The sequence below is a fragment of the Quercus robur genome, chromosome 2 (assembly GCF_932294415.1).
Source record: "Quercus robur chromosome 2, dhQueRobu3.1, whole genome shotgun sequence".
NCBI lineage: Eukaryota > Viridiplantae > Streptophyta > Magnoliopsida > Fagales > Fagaceae > Quercus > Quercus robur.
The window spans coordinates 40367864-40386431 of NC_065535.1; the positions used below are offsets into that span (position 1 = coordinate 40367864).

Sequence of the window (18568 nt, forward strand, 5' to 3'; positions counted from 1 at the left end):
TTTTGGACAGAACCAAGACCTTGTATGGTCCTCAGACTCAAGCCTATGGGGAAACCAACTACTTAAAAAATAAAAATAAAAAACAAAAACAAAAAACAAAAGTTTTGGACAGAACCAAGGCCTTATATGGTCCTCGGACTCAAGCCTATGAGGAAACCAACTACTTGAAAGAAAAAAAAAAAACAAAAGTTTTGGACAGAACCAAGACCTTGTATGGTCCTCGGACTCAAGCCTATGGGGAAACCAACTACTTGAAAGAAAAAAAAAGAGTTTTGGACAAAACCAAGGCCTTGTATGGTTCTTGGACTTAAGCCTATGGGGAAACCAACTACTTGAAACAAAAAAAAAAAAACAAAAGTTTTGGACAGAACCAAGGCCTTGTATGGTCCTCGGACTCAAGCCTATGGGGAAACCAACTACTTGAAAGAAAGAAAAAACAAAAGTTTTGGACAGAACCAAGGCCTTGTATGGTCCTCGGACTCAAGCTTATGGGGAAACCAACTACTTGAAAGAAAAAACAAAAGTTTTGGACAGAACCAAGGCTTTGTATGGTCCTCGAACTCAAGCCTATGGGGAAACCAACTACTTGAAAGAAAAAAAAAAAAAACAGAAGTTTTGGACAGAACCAAGGCCTTGTATGGTCCTTGGACTTAAGCCTATGGGGAAACCAACTACTTGAAAGAAAAAAAAAATAAAAGTTTTGGACAGAACTAAGGCCTTGTATGGTCCTCGGACTTAAGCCTATGGGGAAACCAACTATTTGAAAGAAAAAACAAAAGTTTTGGACAGAACCAAGGCCTTGTATGGTCCTCGGACTCAAGCCTATGGGGAAACCAACTACTTGAAAGAAAAAACAAAAGTTTTGGACAGAACCAAGGCCTTGTATGGTCCTCGGACTCAAGCCTATAGGGAAACCAACTACTTGAAAGAAAAAAAAAACAAAAAGTTTTGGACAGAACCAAGGCCTTGTATGGTCCTCGGACTCAAGCCTATGGGGAAACCAACTACCTGAAAGAAAAAATAAAGGTTCTGGACATTGTATGACCCTCAGACTCTACCCCATGGAGGAGTTACCCATTAATAGTTGGGTTAATCCCTAGACCGAATGGAATCCCCATTTTATCCTCGGATCCTCAATACCAAGGGAACTAATGCGATTGTGATGGGGCCAGGTGTTATCAAAAACACGGCCAAAGTCCCTCACTACTCGACAACCCTCTCGGATGGTTTATTTTGAGTTTCTCATTCTCGGACGGCTGCCTCACGAGCATTACGGAGCACTCAGCTGTTATCTCGGTTAGTCTCATAAGTTTAATCTACTGTGGGTTAGCATTATTATATTTGATAATGTCGATAAGTTCAAATTAATAACTTTTTGTTACAAGGTTTCCTGCCCTAAGTATCATTAAAGGAAAATACACATGTAGTACACCCATTCACAAAGTAATTGCTGCAGAAAAGAAAAGTATTTAGAAGGAAACATATTCATCTTTTATTAAAATAAAGAAATAGTACAACGTACAATGAAAGAGCTTGAATAAGCTTATACTAAAAACTAACTACATAAGCAAAAAGAAAATATACAAGGGAATGAAGAAAAAGCAGAACAAGAGGTGCAGAGAAGAGAGATGCAGCAGTTCCAAAATGTTATTTAAGGAAACCATTCCTCAGTACTTTTACATGCCCATAACTCAGGCAGCAAAAGAACCTAACGTGGGTCTAGCACCTTTGAAGAAAAAGTGCAGGGAGCGGGGTATTCGCAAGTGGCCACACAGGAAGTTGATGAGCCTCCATGTTAGCCACGCTCGCGATAGAGCGGATGGCACTGACGACGGGAAACCCTACTGTTGTCGCACCAAGAATCTGATGCGACCAGTACCTGCTTTGGATTTTGACTGAAAGAGGTGGAGATATCACCCCCACCTTGTAAAAACGGAGGATTGTCTTGAGCTTGTGTCTCCCCCGTCCAGACCGCACCATCGTGAATCTCGGAAGGATCTGGTGCCTCTAGAGCGGGTGTGGTTCTTTCACCCCCACTCGTGCCTCGAACATATTGCTCTAAGGGAGGATTGCACTGGAGCTGAAGACTGTGAGTATGGATGAAGGATTATGAATTTGAAGGAGCCGAGGGGTTTATATGTAAAGGGAGTAACCTCCTATCCTGCCTATATAAAGGGCAAATTGGTGGTATTTAATTTATGCAGGTTTCCAAGAAATGCTACAGACAAGATGGTTTTGGCTCAATTTCCAACACCGACCACAACCATAAGATTTGAATATCCTCGTGAAGGCGCGCCTCGAGCACTGAAACGTCGAGGACGCCGTGGGAGTAAATCTGGAGGGATGTCTCATAATTCAGTGCACCTCCCATGCAAATGGATAAACCCCAATATTAATGAAGTGCAGAGCTGGGCAAGCCATTGTTTGGGCCTAACATCACCAAAACCCTCCTCCCCCAACCATGAGGTCGGGCAGTAGGATTTTGAGGGGCTATTGTGGGGCCGGGGAATTTGTGGTCCCGGTCCACTTTACAATAGGGCCCAAGGCCCAGGCCGAGGAGACCTATTGCCAAGAACGCGTAATGAAAGCCCTAAAAAGGCCCAAGGATGTGGCTGAGGACGATCTCACGCTCAATATCCCACAAGACACCTAAAGAAGAAGGACGAGTTTAATGCAGGGACAAGACAAGTGAAAAAGCTGCCAATGCTGTAATAAAGAACTCTGCGTTTGACAGGCCCATGCTCTTCAACTTTTACGTCTACTCCCAACCACTTTAGGTATGGGCTGATAGAATAAGTCTCCATTCCAGAAAGTAAAACTTACACGTGGACGTTGAAAGGGAAGTAACCACTAGTATAAAATGGAAGAAGAACCAATGGGGAAAGGGATCCCCCCAGAGGGAGAGACCCTAAAAAACGGAGGAGAAGAACACTAAGCTCCTCGGACAGGGTCCGAGGACAAAAACCCTATAGGTGACATTGAAGAAAGGTTTTGTCATTTGCGCCAGGCCAACCTTCATATGAGCTTCCATAAAAACCACGACTAGACCGCTGTCCAGTGACCAAGGTCCAGCCTTTCAAGTCCACACTCTACAAATTATATTGTTCGGACCCTCTACATACGAGCCCAATGTCATTTTTGGGTCGTGAATAATTGTGTCCCTACACTAGGGTATTAGGGTGTTTCCTTATATTGATATGAAATTCTTTGTAATCTAAAAAAATATCTATTTCATAATTGATTGTTCTTATACAATTAAAAATTTATGATTTGGTTGAACTGAGACAATTCAAGAACGCATGATAACCTCGATTAATAATGCAGTTAGCAAAGTTTTCAGAAAAATCCATTCACTTTAAAAACTGATTTCTATTTGAAACTATTAGAAATTCATCTAAACAATAAGAAAAACATGATTGAACTAATACATCAAAAGAAATCTAATTGAACAATCAAATATGTTGTTGATAAAATTCTAGAAAGAATCACATTGAATATTCATACCGTATAGAAGAAACATAACCCTTAGCCCTAGCAAAGAGTTTAGGCTGCCATTAGAGAAAGAAAAATACAAGGTTTTCTCTCCAAAATTCGTTCTACCCAGCCTCCCTTCAAAATCCTAATGTTTCAGTGTCCAAAGAAAATAAAACTTTTACTATTTTAATTTCCGCCCAAGTTTACAGTAGTAACTTGTGAGTTAATTTTGGCCTTTAAAAATTGAGAATTTTGGAAAATTCAAAAATGGAAAGTTGTAGATATTTAAGTCATGGTTCTAACCCATCTGGCCTTGTGTCAATTGGATTTTTGAGGAGAGAGATATGCCCAAAATACTGATCAATACTCAAATTAGATTTTTGCTTTTCAGATTTTGCCTCTTTGATTTTTTTCCTTATTTGAAGCTTCCAATCATGGTAGATGATCCAAGCACTCCAGTTGCACCTCCTTAGACATTTAAGTATAGTCCTTTAACTCCACTTTAATTCTAGTTTGGCTTCCATTATCTCACAAATTCCTGTAAACTCATCTTTCTCACATGATTTCCTGAAAGTAGAAAATTACACATAATGAATGACATCATCTTATTCAAGAAATTAAGTAAAGATAAATAATAGGGACTAATGCAAATTATGGCTTAATTATACAAATTAAGCATAGTAATAAGGAGATAACGCCCACATAAATATATAACATGTATACATTTTAAGACGTTATCAAATCTATGAGAGTGTTTGAGTGATGTAAGTGTTTTGAGTGAGACAGTGCAGTTTGAGTGTTTGGGAGGTGTTTGGTAGAGGAGTTTGAGTGTTTTTGATATACGTGTGGGTGAAAAAGTGTATGAAAATGTGTGTTAGTGTGTTTAAAATGCTCTAAAAGTTGCTTGAAATGGCCTACCAAACAAGCCCTCATCTCTGAGAGTGTTTGAGTGATGTGAGTGTTTTGAGTGATCACGTGCAGGGCTGAAGGAAAATTGAGTTCAAAAGGCTTGGTTTCCATTTAAGCTAAATTGAGTCCAGGAGACTCAGGGCTTGTTTGGTTTAAAAAAAATGGTCACTCATCACTCATCATTCAGTTTTCATCATCCATCACTTATTACTCATCACTCATCACTCATCACTCATCACTTAAAATACCCAAATTTCCTACCCCACCTGTTTGGCATATTTTTTCAGTTTCTCATCACTTAATTTTTTTTACTTTTTGTGGGACCCATGCCTGAGCAACATGTCATAAGTTCTGTTAGCCTACCCGCCTCACCCTCACTCTTTTCATTTCATTTTCTTCCCCTTCAGTCACCATTGCCTTGTTACTCTCAGTGAAGCTGTCCTCTTTCTCTTTCATTTCTCATGTACACACACATCAACAAGAACAATCCTATCCCAAACCTACGGCCAAACCATCATAAACATACAAACACAAATGAATACAAACATAAACTCATAGGTACCCACAGATATTAAAATCAAAACCCACAAATACCCAAATCAAAAATCACAAATACAGACCTTATGCCCAAATCAAATCCAAACCCACACCACAAATCCTCAACCCATTTTGGCATTTCGGACCTAGGCATCTCAAAGAATCTCTCCAGAGATGAAGACAACAACGATGATGAGTTTCTCCGGCACCGGTCTACAGCTGCGTCGCTCCAGAACTCCACCCATCTCGGTGTCCTTGCTCCGGCAGATCCACCTTGGTCCAGACTTCTCCGTGAGAAATTGGACAACGAATCGGCCGATTTCTCGCTCACGGATCTTTGCCTTTTAAGAATTTGAGGATCAGACAACTCGGAGCTCCGGAACAGAGACTCGCGCTCAAAGAAATCGAATAAATCCAAACCGCAACAAAAGATCTGATTCTCGTCCATGAAGAAAATCGGGTTCCCGGCTAAAGATGGGTTACAAGGAATGTAGCAATGGTTGAAGATAGGAATCAAATGCGGAGCTCTCTTTAGAGCGTTCCGGGCGACCCGTAGAGTCTTTTCCGGGTGGGACGGTCTAGGTCCCCAAGACTTCGACCAGATCGTATTCTGAGCGATCTTCATTTAATTCTTCATTTAACGTGAGATGCAAAGGGAAAAGTACAGATAGACAAGAGAGAAAAGAGTAAAAAATTTATGAAGAAATGTTGGTTTGTTGCTGGGAGAAGGAGAAAGGGGAAAGAAGAAAGAGAAAGGGGAAAGAGAGAAAGAGAAAAAGTCGTTGGTGCTTAGGACTTGTCTCTGACACGGGTCCCACAAAAATGCATGTATTTACATTATTGCCACCGTCACTCATTTTTCAGAAATTGAAAACAAATGAAAGTTGTTTTCAATTTCCGTGACTCAAACTCAATTTTTTGAGAATTGAGTCACGGAAATTGAGTTAGGAAACTCATCCAAACAAAGCAAGTCTCTGTGGGGCCCGCAAAATTCAGAAATTGGGTGATGAAAACTGAGTATTGGATGGTGAAAACACTTAAACCAAACAACACCTCGAGTTCTTAAACTGAGTCCAAAGAACTCGAGTTCTTAAATTGAGTCCAACGAACTCGAGTTCGCCGCCTACGTGGATCAAATGTCCACCTCAGCTGTTGTCACAATGGGAAACTAGAGTATAATTTACTCGATTTATAACTCAAAAATTTTGTTACATATCAAATTAGTTTGGCTTTTAATGTTATTTAAAAAAAAAAATCCGGATGATTGGAAAACCCATCCTCACACGCCACATGATCACGAGCAAGCCAACTCAAAATTAAAATATCCGAATTCGAAACGTGAATACTTTTTACACAAATACGTTTCGCGGAATCAAAATCAATAAAAAGCCAAAAGCTGACGCTCCGCTCCGTCCCCGGAACGGAACGACAACAGAACCAGAAAAAGCATGAAAAGCAAGTAAAACGAGAGTAACGGTAACGTTATGGGCAACAAGATCGCGCGGACGACACAAGTATCGGCGTCGGAATACTACCTACACGACCTGCCGTCGTCGTACAATCTAGTTCTGAAGGAGGTGTTGGGCCGAGGCCGGTTCTTTAAGTCCATTCTCTGCAAGCACGACGAAGGCCTAGTCCTCGTCAAGGTCTATTTCAAGCGCGGCGATTTCATCGATCTCACAGACTACGAACGCCGTCTCTCTCAGATCAAAGAGATTTTCCGTGCCCTTGACCACCCTCACGTTTGGCCTTTCCAGGTCCTAAATTCTCTCTCTTAAAATTTCAATTCGGTTTTCAATACACCTAATTATTGAAAACAGAGTTCTGGTGCTTACTTCAGTTTGGATTAGATAATTGTAATTGTAGGATTTTTATTTTAAAGGTTTTGGAGGTTGAGCTGTGAAGAATTTTGAAATATTATTAGCAGCATTATTGTTTGAAACTCAAAATGGTAGTGTTCTATTGCAGTTTTGGCAAGAAACAGATAAAGCAGCTTATCTATTGAGGCAGTACTTCTTCAATAATTTGCACGATCGATTAAGTACTCGGCCTTTCCTCAATCTCGTCGAGAAGAAGTGGTTGGCTTTTCAGGTTTTTTTTTTTTTTTTTTTTTTTTTTTTTTTTTTTTTTTCTCACACTCAAACATTGCATTCTAAGTGTTTATGTGGGTTCGGTTAGCTCAATGTCATTGAATAAGGGACCTGGGATTGAATGCCGCCTACGCCAAAAAAGAACTGATTGGTTTGTGTGTGTATATATAAATATATTTTTGATAAATAACGGAATTGTATTAATCAAAAGTCCAGGTACACCGGGGGTGTACATGGATAACAGTACATCAAACACATAAATTACAAAGATCAAGCATTTCTAAAAAATTAGAACAAGGAAGAAGATTAAAGGAAGAACTCCTCTCCAGCAAGGTGTGAAGAAGAAGAGATTTAAATTCTGAAATAGACCGTTCCTTCCCTTCGAAACATCTTGAGTTCTGTGTATATATGTATATATAAGTTTTTAATGGATGCAATTCCTCTCAGCAATTTTATTTTCTTGGGTGTGCAGTTACTTCTTGCTGTTAAACAGAGCCATGAGAAAGGAGTTTGCCATGGTGAGTTGTTTGTTGAAGGAATCCACATGGAGTTCAATGTTATGTTGTTTTCGTTATCACAGGTTGGTTTTATTTCTGTTAATTTTGTTTATCGTCATAGGTGACATTAAGTGTGAGAATGTGCTGGTCACTTCTTGGAATTGGCTTTACCTTGCTGACTTTGCATCCTTCAAACCAACTTACATTCCCTATGATGACCCTTCGGATTTCTCCTTTTTCTTTGACACTGGAGGAAGAAGACTCTGTTATCTTGCACCTGAGGTTGGTTCTTATTCATTTATGTTTATACTCATTCTATGTTGTTTTGCTCCTCAAAATGCTATATGCTGATTGATTTTTGACTTAGAAACTATGATTCATGTTCAGTCACTTGTAATGACTAATGAGCCATCATCTATGATTGTCATATGCTGTGGTTTAGCAACTTTGTATGGCTTTGTTGTTATGTCTCTTTTTATTTTGATATTTTGCTGCTTGATAAAACTAAGGTGATATTACTTTTGAGTTTATGGTTTTCTTTGAAGAAAGAGGGTTAAAGAGATAAAGGAGACAAATATACCTATTAAAATAAAAAAGAAAAGAACATGAATGAGAGAAGGAAGAATGAGATAAAGAGAGAAGAGAAATATAGGCCCTGTTTGTTTTGAAAAAACATTTTCTGGAAAAAGTTTTCCAATGTTTACAGTTTAGGAAAACATGGTCAACGAAAAACTATGCCTTTTTGTATCAAAATAAGAGCAGAAAATATTTTAAGAATCACAACGGTTAAAATAACCCTTCTCTCTCTCTATCTCTCTTCCCCCTCCCCCCCTTAATTTGAAGTCCTTTGTCTCTCTGTCTCCCCCATCTCCCTTGATCCTCCTTTGTCTTTCATCATTGCTGGTCCCTTCCCCCTGCTACCAGATCTGTCACATCACCACCCTTGTCATATCGCTGCCTCTATCTTCCCCCTTTGATCTTTAATGCCCTCATTTTCTCTACATCCGTCATCTCTCTCTACCCTTGTCGTCTCTCCTCTTCATCTGCCTCTTACCCTGCCATCAAAATCTGCTCTCAAACTCCTAAACCCCCATTCTATCCCGACTCTCTCTCTAATATCTCTCATTACAGAGGCCCCATGCTGATCTGTGGAATTTGAAAAGCAATTTGTTTAGTTTTTTGCCAAAGGTAATATCACTCTGCATGTTCCTAATAATTTGTATAGTTTGTTTTGGGTATGTTGGTTTTTGGATCTGGGTGTTGAGTTGTTGAATATAATTGTGGGGCTTTTCTTTGACTGTAAATTTTATGCAGGACTGGTTTTTTGTGTTGGTTGGGTGAGTGTAAATTTACTAAAGAACCAATTTGATTGTGTTATTAGTATTTAGAATTGCAAGAAAATATTATTGATTTGCTATGTGTTCCAAATATTGAAAAATGTTTTCTAACTCATTTTTAAGGTTGCAACCAAATAGGAAAACAAGTTAGGTTTTCAAACTTATGTTTCAAGAAAACTAGTTGTTTTTCAATAAAACATTTTCTGCCAAAACAAATGGAGCATTATACAATAAAACAATTTAGGGCTGGGGGGTCTAAATGTATAAGACAAGGTTGAGAAAAAGAGAAAAAAAAAACTCTTTTTCAAATTTCTATCAATTGTCATCCATTTATCCTTTTTTTTTTTTGTCTCAATAAAGTGTTATACATAAATAAGCCACGTAGAATGCCAACTGATATATCAAGTTAATAGGATAGTTTTTTTAGTAAAAAAAGGTTATTTGGATCATTATATTATTTGTTGAAATGCCTAGAAATTCTAAAAAGGGGAAAGTTATAGAAACTTGAATAAGACACTACAGCCATATGATGAAAACTTTCAAAAATAATAACCATAAAAGAAAAGAAAAAAAAGACCATATTATAACTCAATTTACTTCTGTAGGTCCCATTTGATTGTGTGTTAGACTGTTAGGTTGGATCCAATTGCAAGATCAGGCTGTATTTCTGATGTTGGCATTTTATAGAAACTTGTTTACATTAGTGCAATTAATTGCTGTTTGCTGGCAGTCATTTTGCTAATTTCCTGTAATAGAAGTTTGCCAATGAAGTTTTATCCAGTCTTCAATTCTGAATAAGATGATCGGATAATTGATGGTTTCCAATCTTGCTCAATTTTCAGAGATTTTATGAGCATGGAGGTGAGATGCAGGTTGCACAAGATGCACCTTTAAGGCCATCTATGGATATTTTTGCTGTAGGGTGAGAATTCTCTGTCTTGAGCATCTCTACAATGTTTTAAAATTTCAATTTTGACAGCAGAAGAAATGCTGAGATCACAAATGTAAACTTTTATTATTAGATATATCAATGTCAAATTTATTGAGAAAGTTATACATATCTATGAATTTGCTTGTAGCATAAGGTTATTTATTTATAGTATGTGAATTAAATGTCTAAAGTGATTACAAGCAGTTATAATAATATCTGTATATATAATTGGAACAGAACATTTTTATAATGTCCGCAATTTTATACTTCCAAAAATAACGCTATTACCGAATTGAAAGTGATTTAACAATAAGTTAGATTAAGGAAACAAAGTCAAATTGAGAAATTTAAAATTATTCACCAACTTCTCCTTGCACTAACAACCCCCCACAGATGCCTACATAAATAAGCAACATGCTCAAAATAAAATATTGAATAGAAAATGTTTTTTTTTTTGGTTGAGAAAAAGGTAAAAGTAATAGTAAAAACAAATTTGAATTTCATAAATTAGGGCACACGTTTTACACTTAAACAATAACTGCTTGCAGTTACGACTTAGAATTGAAAAAGAAGAGCCTTTGAACTCACGCGAAGTGCGTGTGAAAGCCTACAATGATGAACTTGCAGCTTAATAATAATGGTATAGTAATCACTTTCTTACCTTTTCGCATTCAGAGGTTGAGCTTGATGAGCAAGCATTTATATGTATTTGATAATGAAAGCCTATAATGACTGTTAGCGAGTTGCACTAGATTTCTTGTTTGAAAATTTTCTTGCCACTAGTTAGGATAAACTAAAACACAACCATTTTTTTGGTTCCACAAGTTTCATTCACTTCTTCTTTATTGGGGGGATGGGAGTTTTCCTTTGCGTCTCTATTTCTTCAACATTACAAAATAGGAGATTTAGATGGCTGTTTTTACAATTTACACACTAATGAATGAAGTTTATTTTTGTTTTGGCCACTTGAATGCGAAAATGATATATCCTGTTTTTTCAGATCTTTTTCTTGGTGTGAATAACATGAGATCTCCCACTCTTCTCTCTCTCTTTTCTGAGCTGTACTTATCGAATTACTGTTTCAGGTGTGTCATTGCAGAGCTTTTCCTTGAGGGTCAACCACCATTTGAACTCTCCCAACTTCTTGCTTATCGCAGAGGTCAATATGATCCTAGCCAACATCTTGAGAAGGTAGTCTCTCTCTCTCCCCCCCACCCCCCATCTAATTTATACTTTATTTTGGAGCCATAATTTTTTATTTTATATTATCATGTTGTACCTCTAGCCTCAACCTTAATTTTTTAGCCTTGCCTTCCTTCTAATATTGCATTAGAGTTGATCAATATCACTTCTTACTGGTGTCTGTATATCTATGGTCATGTTTCTCTTACCTTCTTTATGTTGTCTGGCCTTCATGCTCAATGATTAGCCATTTGTTGTCTGTGCAGATCCCTGATTATGGAATCCGCAAGATGATACTACATATGATTCAGCTGGAACCAGAGTCACGACTTTCTGCTGAAAGCTACCTGCAGGAATATGCAGATGTTGTGTTTCCAAGCTACTTCTCGCCATTCCTGCATAATTTCTACTGCTACTGGAATCCTCTTCATTCTGATATGAGGGTAAACAACTGTTATATATAACATGTAAAATGAATTTTAAGATCTCAACCTTTTGCTACTTATTGCAACTCACATATGGTGCCTTGCTTTCATGTAATTATTATATGTAGGTTGCATTGTGCCAGAGAGTTTTCCCAGAGATACTTAAGCAAATGATGGACACTAGGTCATCTGAGGAGACTGGTAGTGGACTCTGTACGCCTTCTAACAGTACTAGTGGTAAGCTGTCGCAAGAGATGGTTGCAAAACAAAATGTCAATTTGACAAAGGACTCATGTAGAAAGAGAGAGGAGACAGAGAAAGGTTTAACACGTGATCAATTTGAACTTGGTGATCTCAATACACTGCTCAGGGATGTTAAACAGAATAACCATTACCCTGGTGCCAAGCTGATGCTTGAGGATGCGCCCAATTCTTTGTTTTCCCAAAATCTTAAAACTTGTGGGATGCAATCTTCCAGTGACCTGCTTCAGACTATCTCCAATGCATTTAGGAGAAATGATCATCCCTTTCTGAAAAAGATTACAATGAGCGATTTGAATACGTTGATGTCTGAGTATGACAGCCAATCAGATACCTTTGGAATGCCCTTTTTACCATTGCCTGAAGATAGTATGAGATGTGAGGGTATGGTTCTGATTGCCTCTCTTCTTTGCTCCTGCATACGAAACGTCAAGTTACCTCATTTGAGGAGGGCAGCTGTACTCTTACTCAAGTCTTCTGCACTATATATTGATGATGAAGATCGGTTGCAGCGAGTGCTTCCATATGTTATTGCAATGCTTTCGGATACAGCAGCAATTGTTCGTTGTGCTTCCTTGGAGACTTTGTGCGATATTCTGCCTTTAGTTCGAGATTTCCCCCCAAGTGATGCAAAAATTTTTCCAGAGTACATTCTTCCAATGCTTTCCATGCTTCCTGATGATCCAGAGGAAAGTGTGAGGACATGTTATGCCAGCAATATTGCTAAGCTGGCACTAACTGCTTATGGTTTCTTGATTCACTCAATAAGCATGAGTGAGGCAGGGGTTCTTGATGAATTGACCTTAACAGAGAAGCCATTGGCATCGTCTAATGAGGCATCTGGACGACTACAAAGGATAAATAGCGATGCACAATTGGCACAGCTGAGGAAGTCCATTGCAGAGGTCGTTCAAGAACTAGTTATGGGTCCAAAGCAGACACCAAATATCAGGAGAGCGCTCCTTCGGGACATTGGCAATCTATGCTGCTTCTTTGGCCAGAGGCAAAGTAATGACTTTTTGTTGCCCATCCTACCTGCTTTTCTAAATGATCGAGATGAGCAGCTACGGGCAGTTTTCTATGGGCAAATTGTGTACGTATGCTTCTTTGTAGGCCAAAGAAGTGTGGAGGAATATCTTTTACCTTACATTGAGCAGGCTTTAAGTGATGCAACAGAAGCTGTAATTGTTAATGCTTTGGATTGCTTGGCCATTCTATGTAGAAGTGGTTTCTTGCGGAAGAGGATACTACTTGAGATGATAGAGCGTGCCTTTCCATTGTTATGTTATCCCAGTCAATGGGTACGAAGGTCAGCCGTCACTTTCATTGCTGCTAGCAGTGAGACCTTAGGTGCAGTAGATTCCTATGTTTTCCTTGCTCCACTTATTCGGCCTTTCCTCCGTAGACAACCAGCATCTTTGGCTTCTGACAAGGCTCTCCTTCTATGTTTAAACCCTCCAGTTGCAAGACAAGTGTGTTATCAAGTTTTAGAAAATGCCAGGAGTTCAGATATGTTGGAGAGACAGAGAAAAATTTGGTACAACTCACCACCTCATTCTAAACAATGGGAAAGCATGGATATACTCAGGAGAGGGTCAGGGAAGAGCTGGCCCAATAACCAACAAAGTCCTGATGGTCAAAAACCTGTTGGCAATGCATTGCAACAGCCAGAACTGACTGAATCTGATGATGGTGAGGCTAATTCTAGAGGCATGGGAAATTTAATGAGTAATGCTTGTAGCACAGTTGATGTTCGAGATCCCCTATCCTCAGAAAAGTTGAAATTTTCAGGCTTTATGTCGCCACAGGTTAGTGGTGTGAGTAGTTTTATATGCGATAAATCATCAGAAGGCATACCGCTGTACTCCTTTAGCTTGGACAGGCGGGCAGTTGGAATTCCTCCTGCTGGGTCTGATTCTCCATTACAAGTAAATTCCCCAGGAATTGGTTCATCATCAATGCCTTGGATGGATCCTGTAAATAAATCATTTAGCTTGGCTAGTTCAGTTCCAGCACCTAAGCTTGTTTCAGGCTCATACAGCATCAGCAGCGGCTCAAAACAGTTCCATAGAGTGGTACATGAACCAGAAGGCAGAGAAAATGATCAAGTGGCTTATGTCAATAGCAAATTTCAAGAGATTGGATCATCTAGCATAATAAAAGGCAGTTCTATTACTGTGGAAGATGCCTCCACTTCAACTGATCTAACAGGATTGCCAACTTTTGCACGAACATCATCAATTCCAGATTCAGGTTGGAGGCCAAGAGGGGTGCTAGTTGCGCACCTCCAGGAGCATCGTTCTGCGGTTAATGATATAGCCATATCAACTGATCATAGTTTTTTTGTGAGTGCATCTGATGATTCCACTGTCAAGGTTTGGGATTCAAGAAAATTGGAAAAGGACATCTCATTTAGGTCGAGGCTAACTTATCACTTGGAGGGAAGCCGAGCACTGTGCAGTGCAATGCTTCGGGGCTCTGCTCAGGTTGTTGTTGGATCATGTGATGGCACGATACATATGTTTTCTGTTGATTACATTTCTAGAGGCCTTGGTAATGTTGTTGAGAAGTACTCAGGTATTGCTGACATAAAAAAGAAGGATATCAAGGAAGGTGCTATACTCAGCCTTCTTAACTACTCTGCTGATAGTAGTTTCAGTCAGATGGTTATGTTTAGCACCCAAAATTGTGGGATCCATCTGTGGGATACAAGAAAAAACTCCAGCTCATGGACATTAAAAGCAACTCCAGAGGAGGGCTATGTGTCTTCTTTGGTAACAGATCCTTGTGGGAATTGGTTTGTTTCAGGATCTTCAAGAGGTGTGCTTACACTTTGGGATCTGAGGTTCCTTATACCTGTGAATTCATGGCAGTATTCTCTTCCATGCCCCATTGAGAAGATGTGTCTTTTTGTACCTCCTCCAAATTCCTCTGCATCTATTACTGCAAGACCCCTTATTTATGTTGCTGCTGGTTGCAATGAAGTTTCTCTTTGGAATGCAGAAAATGGGAGCTGCCACCAGGTACATGCGGTTTATTTCTAATAATTGTTTATTAAAAAAGAGTGTGATTGCATTGCATGAGTCAGGAGTTCCCATAATCTCCTATAGGGGCTCACATAGTAACTATAGAACAAATCTTTTTCTCCCCCAACCAAAAAGAAAAGGAGAATGAAAGATTCAAGTAAAGATAAAAGCAATAGTGTAGTTTTGGTGGAAAAGCTAAGTTGAATTGTTGGAGATCTAAAGTTCAACAGAAATTGATCGATAATATCCTGTATGCTTTCTCTAGGATGGAGCATGGATTGCCCCCAAAAAGTGAATCATCAATACATAGTCCATCTTTTCTTCAACTATTTTAAGTAGTTGGTAATTCCATATAAACTAAAATTTGCCAACTCTTCACAAGTCTGGGACTAGAGCCCTGTACTCATTGAATTTACTTCAGTGACCTTGTTAAGTTACAAATGGATATACTAAAAGGCAGTAATTTTGGCAAGATAAAGAAGATGAGCATAGCATGTGCCACCTCCTTGACTTAATAATTGTGTGAAGTTTTACTTAGAAATAATGTACGAATGACAAAGTTGACTATATATTGATGGAACTATGAAGTACCTCTTGCTTTAAGAATGATGAAGGTGCATATTCATGTTTCATTATAGGGGCTCTTGGTTTTCATTGCTTATAGTGGCATAAAACACTCTGGATTACTATCTCTTGTATTATTGACATATTGATTTGATCAATCTTTACCTAGTTAAATTTGGTTTTCACAATATTCAACTTTTGTTTTAGGTACTGCGGGTGGCAAACTATGATAGTGATGCGGAAATGTATGATGGGCCTTGGGCCTTGGCTAGACCATCTAGTAAGTCAAATTCTAGACCAGATCTCAGACGAAATGTTAATCCGAGGTACCGAGTTGATGAGCTGAATGAACCTCCCCCTCGTCTTCCTGGTATCCGTTCATTGCTTCCCTTACCTGGGGGTGATTTGTTAACTGGGGGTACTGACTTGAAGATACGTCGATGGGATCATCACAGGTTTGTAAATAACTTCTGATCTTGTTTGCTTGTTTTCATGAGATTTCTGTGATTGAATTGACTTTAATTGTTGATGTTACAGTCCTGACCGAAGTTACTGTATCTGTGGGCCGAACTTGAGTGGAGTTGGGAACGATGATTTCTATGAAGCAAGATCGAGTTTTGGTGTGCAAGTTGTGCAGGTAAGTTTTATGTTTCTGTTCAATTGTGTACTGAAAATAATATTTGACTAATATGGTATGTTTTCTTTTTGGGATTTAGGAAATAGCTTGTGCTTTGCCTTTTTTTTTTTGGGGTCAGAATCTAGTCAAACTTTTTTATTTGCATCTCCACCCAATGATTCTCTTATCGTCCTACCTTTCTAGGTGCTTGTTTTATGACAATTGTGAATCAAACTGTGCTCATTTCTTGTGAAGTGTTTGTTGCTTTCAATTCCTTAACTTGTTTATCAGGCAATTGAAAGTTTTCTTAATTTTATGCAACTCATGCAATTATAGCTTGTGATGCTAAACTTAGTGTTTTTCTTTGGGTATATAGGAGACAAGGAGACGACCGCTAACTAGTAAGTTGACAGCAAAAGCAGTTCTTGCAGCTGCTGCCACCGACTCTGCTGGTTGCCATCGTGACTCCGTTCTCTCTCTAGCTTCTGTCAAGTTGAATCAGAGATTTTTAATATCGAGCTGTAGGGATGGGGCTGTCAAGGTTTGGAAGTAAATGACTTAAGCATACATAGTGAGTTTTTGTACATATTTAGTGCCAATGCTAGTTGAAATTGTACATTGTATTCTAAGACTAAAAGCATGGATTCTCTTGCATATAATTCAAATTATACCTGTCTGATTTGTATAGCATGTAAGCATGTAGGATTAGTTAGCAGTTTTTGTTGTTTGACAACAGCTTTCTTTTGTTGTTATGATATTTTAATTTAAATGCTTCAAGTTAAAATGGTGTATTATCAGCTTCTGTAAGATATTTATCCTGATTCAATTGTACCTTTTGCTTTTATATGGAAAGTTCCATTGCCATGATATCTCCTGGTCTGTTGACTTGGGCTTTGTTTATCTTAGTAATCTGAGAAATTATGGATTGTCTAAATTACAATGCTGTGCTTCCTTCATTTAAAAAAAAAAAAAATTATAGCATTTGGAAAGATGGGGTTTGCATGATATTCTTTATTGGCATATAAGTATGCAAGATCACAGTTTTGACCTGGAAAAAATTATACATTGAAGCCATTTGGAGATGTGCTTTAACCTTAAGGTTTGGCGTAGTTACTTGTCTGCCTAAGACAATTACTTTTTTTTTTTTTGATAAGTAAGAAAGATGTATATTAAAAAAACTACTTTGTGCAAAGAAGCACAAAAGCACAAAGCATAAAGATTACAGAAAAGAGAGAAAAGCAAAAACAAAGAAAAGAAACTAATTACAAAGAAAAAGAGAACTAAGAAATAAAGGGAGAGATGCACTAGATGTGAGTCCCCAAGCCCTAGACCAATCAAAAAGGGAACCAGTAAAAAGGGCAAGCAACTGGTCATCGGATCTAAGTCCTCAAAGTCTGCCGGTTGCATTCCCTCCAAATACACCACATCAAACTCAACGAAACTAAATTCCAAATGTTAAATGAATGCTTCCTCAACCAATTCCACCAACCAAAAATTAAATTTGCAACTGATCTTGAGAGAACCCACGAAATCCCAAAAATTCTAAAGACAGAACTCCACAAACAATGAGCCTTCTCACAATGTAGCAACAAATGATCCACTATTTCCCTACAACGACGACACATGGTGCACCATTTAATGAAATCAAAACCCCTTCTCTACAAATTATCACTTGTGAGAATCCTATCCCAAGCTATTGTCCAAACAAAGAAAGAGACACACCAGAGTGCCTTAACCTTCCAAATGCCTTTCCAGGGAAAAACAATGGAAGAAGAACCACGCAACTTATGATAAAATGAACGGATATTGAAATTCCCATTCTTTGTCAACTTCTATCTCATACGATCACCATCATCCGTTGAAGGTAAATTTGCTGCAAAGAAACGAAAGAAATCATCCACCAATACCACTTCCCAATCATTAGGGCCCTGAATGAAATGAACATCCTAACTTCTCCTATCCCCCGCTCCTTGCCTTATCAAAGAAGAGTCAACAAAGGCTGCTCTGTTAGAAGCAAAATTGTATAAGATCGGAAAAGCCAAACGGAAAGGAAGATCCCCACATCACCAATCTGCCCAAAATTTCACTCTATTTCCCACCCCAACTCTAAATTGGATGTTTTTGCTAAAAGCATCCCAACCCACGTGGATACTTCTCCATAAGCCACACCCGTCAACGCCTCTCTCCAACTTGGAAGTCCACAAAACAACCACCCCCCCCCCCCCCCCCCCCCCACAAAAACCAATTCTTCCCCAAATTTGGCAGCTACAACCCTCCTCCAAAGCCGAGTCTCCTTGACCCTGAAACGCCAAAGCCATTTTCCTTGTAAGGCTTTATTGAAGGTGGTCAGTTTCCTAACCCCTAAAAAAAAGAAGAAAAGCTTTGTGGTTTTAGAAACTATTAAGAGAATGTTTGAAATTTTGAGCTCCTATATCTATATATTTTCATTTTTAGAACTTAAGAAACTCCTATTATGGTTTTTGTTTTGCTATTTCTTGCAATTTTCTGTCTGTCTCTTATTTAATAGGTGGTTTTTTTATGCAACTCTTTCAAAAGAAGACATTAGAATGTGAGTATATATTGTGCCCAAAGTTGAGTAAGGTGTTTTGTTCCCAATGTAGGAGATGCATCTTTTTGGAAGTGTGTGCCTGTTGTAAGAATGGGGACCTTGAGAATTTTGAGCCACTCCTGTTGGCCTTTTGCTTTGGTTGTGTCATCT

General features: G+C 38.6%; 1 protein-coding gene across 1 annotated transcript; it reads left to right on the forward strand.

Annotated features, from left to right (window-relative positions):
* Window positions 1-6182: 6182 nt before the first annotated feature.
* LOC126713696 (serine/threonine-protein kinase VPS15) lies at window positions 6183-16701 on the forward strand. The gene is made up of 11 exons (XM_050413532.1): window positions 6183-6677; window positions 6889-7011; window positions 7483-7528; window positions 7629-7789; window positions 9687-9766; window positions 10861-10966; window positions 11224-11400; window positions 11511-14666; window positions 15441-15688; window positions 15771-15870; window positions 16226-16701. Exons 1-11 carry the CDS (start codon window positions 6405-6407, stop codon window positions 16400-16402), a joined length of 4647 nt encoding a protein of 1548 aa, XP_050269489.1. The 5' UTR covers window positions 6183-6404; the 3' UTR covers window positions 16403-16701.
* Window positions 16702-18568: the final 1867 nt, after the last annotated feature.